The sequence below is a fragment of the Corvus brachyrhynchos genome, unplaced genomic scaffold (genome assembly GCF_000691975.1).
Source record: "Corvus brachyrhynchos isolate BGI_N302 unplaced genomic scaffold, ASM69197v1 scaffold72, whole genome shotgun sequence".
NCBI lineage: Eukaryota > Metazoa > Chordata > Aves > Passeriformes > Corvidae > Corvus > Corvus brachyrhynchos.
The window spans coordinates 2,685,147-2,691,627 of NW_008236763.1; the positions used below are offsets into that span (position 1 = coordinate 2,685,147).

Sequence of the window (6,481 nt, forward strand, 5' to 3'; positions counted from 1 at the left end):
GAGCCCTGGCACAGCGGGCACCGCCAGGAGCCGCGGGATTTGTGGGAAGCGTTTGGGCATCGGGCACTGCTCAGGCAAATGGAGGGTGCTGCCATCCCTCTGAGCGCCCCTGCTCACATCCAGGTAGTTGATGAGGGGCTCGTTGGTCTCCGAGAAGGCGGCGCAGTCCTCGCTGTCCGTGTCCAGCCCCCCCTGGGCTTTCCAGAGGTGCGAGAGCCGCCCCTGATCCCGCAGCAGCTTCCGCAGGGAGCGGCGCCTGGTCAGGGGCACCCTGGGGAGAAGGGTCCTGGTCACTCATGGAGGTGCTGCCGATGTCCTGCAGTCCCTGTGCCCACCCTGAGGGTCCCGGCACCAGGCCAGGATGAGGGTTTAGAGCCCACATCCTCCCACTGCAATGATTTCCAGCCGAGGCCCAGCGAAAGAGGGGCACTTGATATGTTTTAGGAGGCAGGAAATGAAGGCCAGAGCGCGCAGGGGAGCATCCACGCCACAGCGGTGGCGGGACAGGCAGCTCGGTGTCTGTGCTGGGAAGGACCTTGGGGCTGGGCAGGATGAGCAGGGCCAAGGGGAATTCAGGCCGGTGTTTTCTGCCCTGTCTGCATGCACAGACCCCCTTTGCAGACCCCTCCTGCTGCTCACAGGCTCTGCCCAGAGGGATGGAGAACCCAGAAACCCCAGAGCGGTGCCATCGCTCCGGCACAGCCGTGGGGTGTCCAGGCTGAGCTCTGCCATCCATCACACCTGGGAGTGATCCCCCAGACCCTGGGGAGCCGGGCTGCACCCTGGGGACCCCCTTACCTTCTCAGGGCGCCGGCCAGGCCCAGGCAGAGCGCGGCGAGGAGGAGCAGGCGCCTCATGGCGTGGCTCGGTGGCTGTGCCCGCTCCCGCAGCGCCGCGGTGCCGCTCTTATACCGACGGTGCCAAGCCCGATAAGGGCCCTGCCAGAGTCAACACCGGGCTCGGGCACCCCGAATGAATCACTGGCCACGGCCCAGGCGAGGCTGAGCGGGCGCTCCGGGGTCACGTTTGCTTTTCTGGGTGAGGACGGCGTTGGGGGACCTGTGGGAGCTGAGCAGGGGCTGGTTTGGCTGATTCTGGGGCAGTGGAGGCCCTGCAGAGGGAGCAGAAAGGGGTCCCCGTCCCAGCACCAGCCCCTTATCCACTGGTGGAAACCCCCCAAAACGCTTTAGGGGAACATTTCCCTTCTCCTTCACCCCACAGCCCCACCCCAGGGACCTGCCCGTGGCCGTGGGGTGCCCCAAACCCCGGCAGCTGCGGGGAGGTGCAGGAAAGGGATGCGTTTGTGCCATCAGGGCAGCCACCGACCTCATTTTAAAAGGCACAGACTAATTAGCGGTGATGAGCGGCGCGGGAAGGTGCGACTTTCCCTTCCACACGCCGGGAAGGAGCAGCTTCCCGTGGGAGACAGCTCCCCGGTGCTCTGCAGCCGCTAATGGGCTCGTCCCCGGTGAGTTTTGTTTAACTCGGGACGGGCGTCTCATTAAAGCCTCTGCGAGTGCAAACAGCAAATGCTGATGAACAAATAAAGCCTTCAGCTATGGGGGGAGCCAGTGGGGGCAGGCGAGGGTTTTCCTGCTGCCGCCATCTCCCAGGCCCGGGATGATGCTGTTTTCCTTATTCTCCATGGTTTTGGCGTTACATAATCGAGGGTGGGTGCTAAAGGGGGTGTTTTGTTCAGCGAGCCCCATTCACGTGATTAACAGGGTTCAGCACCGTGCTAATCAATTTTTTGTTTGTCCCAGTGAGCCTGTTTTATCTAATTAAATTTTATCTCATCAAAGCCCTCGCCCAGGAAATTAAAGTCCTCATTCGTGAGGCACAGGTACCAACGGTGGCTGGGGACAGCTGAGTCACGTCCTGCTGTCACCGGGACCTGGTGTCCCCATCCCTGGAGATGCTGCCAGGTCCCTCCTCTCCCCGGCTTTGCAGGCAGATTAAGCTTTAAAAAATGCATCAAATATTTCTCGATGTGAGCAGGAGAGCATTGGGTACAGCACAGTTGATGCCGATGGCAAGTGCAGCTGTTTTTCCAAAACAAATGAAAATTCCCTGCATTCCCCCATGCTGCAATGCTTTATTCTTATTTTTTTGTGGCTTTTATACAAATTTATTATCTCCTTCGCCTTTTGAGATGCAGTTTAATGTACCAGCCTCTCTCCTTGTCCTAATCACATATTCATGGATTAGAAAGAAACTTCCTAAAACAAAAGCAGCTGCAGCAAGTGCCAGATCAGCTGAAAACAGCAAGTGGATTGTTCCAGACATGGTTTATAACCTGAAAATCCTGTCAGGAAACACAGCCTGAAGGGTCACTGGGCTTCGGAGATAAACGTGAGGGTGAGCAGCAGCACAGACACGCCAAACACTTCAAGTGAAATAGTTTATTTTGTGGAAAAGATTCCCCAATTGGATCATCATAATCTGCAAACTCCTGGCAGCGGGTTCAGTATTAAAATAGGAAGATGAAAGTTATAACGAGGCCAGACCTTTCATTTAGGAATTTCTGCAGTTAAGCAAATCTATTTTGACTTTTTAGTTATTTTAGAAGCAGTTTGATAAGCTAAACTCTCAGGGGCACTTCAACATTTCTATTTCAAGTGGAACAAAGTGGTGGTGTTTTTCTCAACGTTTTGGGAGCAACTGGGCCGGATTTTCACAGCAAATTGGATCAAAAAGGCTTTGTTGCATACATATTCCAGTTGCACCTCAATGTCTGGAATGCACAGGGAAGAGATGCCCAATTTCCAGCTCGTGGTGTCCCTCGGCTTGACAGGGCCAGCCCGTGCTGCTCTGTAGAAATTGAGGAAAGGTGACTCCAGCTCCTGGAATATCCCAGGCTGATAAGTCAGGAATGGCCTCTGCCAGGCAGGGGCTGTCCCTGGGTGCGTCCCACCCCTCCAGGGCCACAAACCTGCCCTCAGGTGCATCAGAAATAGGTTTTGCCCCTTGGGTGGAAAATGTGTCTCTCACCAACTGGGTGTAAAGCGCTTTCCTCCTTTAAAAAACCTGTTCTCAGGCTAAAAATGTGTTATCTGTGTTCCTTTCTACACGTTTCCTTTAGTGGAGCCACCACCACGACTGATTCACAGGGTGCCCCAGCAGTGTTTTCTGAAAAACCCTTTTTTTCTGCCTTTATCAGACACTTCTCCCACCTGTTAATCTGTTTATCCACCACCGAACCCTGCAAAGCGCTGCAGCAGCAAACTCTCACCTGAAAAACATCAACAAACAAGCAAGTTTCAGTTAAATAAACCCCAAAATATTCACCTGGGCCGCAGCAGCTGTGGGGAGAGCAGGACCAACATCTGATGATGGAGCTGATGGATGGTGGGAGCCCCACGGGCCCAGGGATGAGGGGGAATTTGGGAAGTGACCCCAACTCGTGGTGCAGCTCCTGGGGGAGGTGGTGCTTCTTGGGATCTTCTCTTTGCTTTTAGACAATCCAGGGGGATTCTCTGGGGTGGTATGTCCCTGGGAGAGGATTGCTGTGGGTGGTGGAGATGTTTAAAGGTCAGCAGGCATCATCCCCGTGAGTCAAGGACCTTGAAAAAGGGGAATCTCTTGTTCCTGACCTTTCTGCCAGGGAAGAGGCTGGGCTGCTGCAGGGCTGCTCCGGAGCTACAAACCCCACGGTTCCTACAAAACAGCAGCCCAGCACTCCCCAAACCTCCTGGGAACCCTCAGGATGGGGTCTGCCAGGCTGCTGCTTACACCCCAAATGTTGCAGAACATTTTCCAGAGCTCGGGCAGGTGGAGGCCCATCCACACCCAGCAGACACGGAGCCAGGTGGTGTAAAATGCTTTATCCCTGTGGAAGAGGTTTCCTTGGAAGCACCCAGAGCTCATTTTGGCAGCTGAGTTACTCAGGGCTGGGCTGGGCACAGCTCCCTCAGCACTGCTCAGCTCCAAGGAAGCTCAGCTGAGTTTTGGGACAAAGCCGCTGGAAGATGGAGAATTGATGAAGAATTGGTGGAGGGGTGCAGGGTCCCAGGAGCCAAACAGCTGCGGAGCAGCAGAGAAACACCCAAATATATTTAAATGAGACCGCTGACAAGAGGGGAGGCGTCATGGAACCTCGTGTGGGCTCGTTGGTGCCTCTGACCTGGGGGTAGAGCGTGACCGCATCCGGCACCGCTGCGCTGCCGGACCCCGCGCTGCACCCAAAATGCTGCTGAAACGGCCCTAAACCCTGCTGCCTGCACGGCCCCAGCTGCCCCAGAGCTGGGGGGAAGGGAAGGTGTGGAGAGCTCTGACCCCCAGGTAAATCAGCGCTGGGCACTGCGCTCCGCCGGGCGCTGGATGCGATGGCGTGGAAGCAGGGGGGTGGAACAACGGGAGGAGAGCGGGGCTGGGAATCCCCCTGGGCACGTGTTGCTGCCATCCTGAGCTTCCGTGGGCCAGCTGGGCCTGGCTCAAGTGGGATTAAAATAATTTGGGGCTTTCTGGAGTTTTTACTCACCTTCAGCCGAGCGCGGATGCCTCGGGTTGACCCCTCGCTGCTCGGCCGAGGAGCAGCTCCTCGCAAGCCTTGATTTCAGCACTTTTCTTGAGAAAAAGCTGAAGTCCTGGGGGCTGCAGGCTCACAGAAGTTCCCTGAGACGCCAAAAAAAGCACATGTGGTGCCAGGCTCTCACCGGCTGCTCTCTCGAATCAGATTTTTCGATACCCAGCCGATATCGGCGCCTCCATCTCGCCGTACCCATCTCAGCACAGAAGCTGCTGCTGCTGGTAGTTGGATTTGGGGCTTATTTTGCAATTTCCTTTTGAGCAGCTCATTTCTCAGATCCTTATCTGCTGCTGCAGCAGCATCTCCTGCCCCACAGTAGGAAATGAGCCTTTTTAGAAGGGCAGTCCTTCGAGAAGGATATCTGGGGACAGGTTTGTTCAGTAAGGGAGGGGGAAAATTCCTGCAAGAAATGCTTTTTTGGCTTGGCACCGGTCAGGCTGTTTGGGTGAGTGGAATTCTGCAGGAGGTTGGTGGTTATCAGGAAAGCTTTTGATGAATTGGGCTCAGAAATGTGTCACAGAGGAAATGACAGGATCTGCTCCACAGGGTGGATAACGCCTTTGCTCTATCAATTTATCCATCAAATTGTCATGGCTGCTTTAATCACTGTCTCAAAGCCTCAGCTGAAGATCTCTCCCTATCAGCCGTTTATAAATAGGGAGTTTATAGCACTGAGGGAAGATTTAAAGTGCTTTTTTTTGCAAGTGGAAGCTCACAAAATGAACACCCCTCCCGCTATTTTTTACAAAATCAACACCCGTATTTTTTATCATAAATCCCTGGAGTGTTACTGCCAGAAGTCCCAAGCCAAGGGGCCCAGCCCCTTGGTGTTTTCTGATTTTCTGCCTTAAACCCTCTCAACTTCTACAGGATTGAAGCTCTCACAGCATTAAATCCGAGGTGTTTCAGACACAGAGGTGTTGGAGGGCCTCCGATATTTCTGTCTGGACCTTGTCTCACACCAGAGTCTCAAACCAACCCACGACCTTCCTCTGGTTACTTTCTCTATGGATTTTTTTTTTCCAGACTATAGTTATCTTTTTGGGGGGTTTTGGGGTTTTTTTGTGGATTAAAAAAAGGAAATAACGAACCGTGGGACAGGATTAAAGCAAGAAGAATAAATTTCAATTCTGTCGCCACGGTGGAGCCCAGAAGCTCCAGACAAGTCTCAGATATGACCGTGTATAAAGCCATTAATTCAGTGATAAGGGAGGGCCTGTGGCTCTGTGAGGGTGTGAGCCAGAGGGATTCTCACAGGGGGAGGGCTGGGATAAAATAAAAACCCTTTATTTCACATCTGCAGTGTCCAACCACCGCTTCCAAGTGCTGAGCCTGATCCTCAGCTCGTGTGGAGCAGCGTGAGGCTCAACAGGACCATTTTTGTGGGCTGCCACCAGGTCTTGCTGCCTCTCTGTGTCCCCCCCAGCACGTGGAGACGCCTCAGCAGGAGGATGCTCAACAGCACTTGTGAGTGGTGAGTGCAACACCCCGGGGCACAGAGCCCTTCACAGCGTCCCTGGAACCATCCCAGGCCCGGCTGGATGGGGCTCTGAGCAACCTGGTCTGGCTGAAGATGTCCCTGCTCATGGCTGGGGGTGACCTTCAAAGGTCCCTTCCCACCCAACCCATTCCATAAATCCATAATTCCATAAATCCATAATTCCATAATATCTGTAACTTCTCTCTCCCCTCCATCACTACATTCCCCCGCTGGCAATGAGGCTTTTGAAAACCCTTCTGGGGACAGGCTCCCAAAAACGAGGGGCAAGGAACTCAAATCATTCTTGAAAACCAAGCCCCACATTTTGGGGCACATCCCCCCAAAGGACAAAAAAGCAAAACTGAAAGCTGCCAGCAAGCCCGGGCCTAAAACACGTCTTGAAGCGATGGGGGGATTGGAAAGAATTAGGTGATTTCAGGAGACAGAATATTTTTCTCTCGTTCAGCTGGATT

The 6,481-nt window shown here is 54.1% G+C and overlaps 1 protein-coding gene across 1 annotated transcript in view; it reads right to left on the reverse strand.

Annotated features, from left to right (window-relative positions):
• The window catches only part of CTSE (cathepsin E), a 3,842-nt gene extending 2,904 nt beyond the window's left edge, over positions 1 to 938 (reverse strand). The window contains exons 1-2 of the mRNA XM_008644820.2: positions 799 to 938; positions 118 to 271 (exon numbers count right to left, since the gene is read on the reverse strand). Of these exons, the coding sequence (XP_008643042.1) occupies positions 118 to 271; positions 799 to 857 (213 nt within the window). The 5' untranslated portion in view covers positions 858 to 938. The remainder of the gene's footprint in view (positions 1 to 117; positions 272 to 798) is intronic.
• Positions 939 to 6,481: the final 5,543 nt, after the last annotated feature.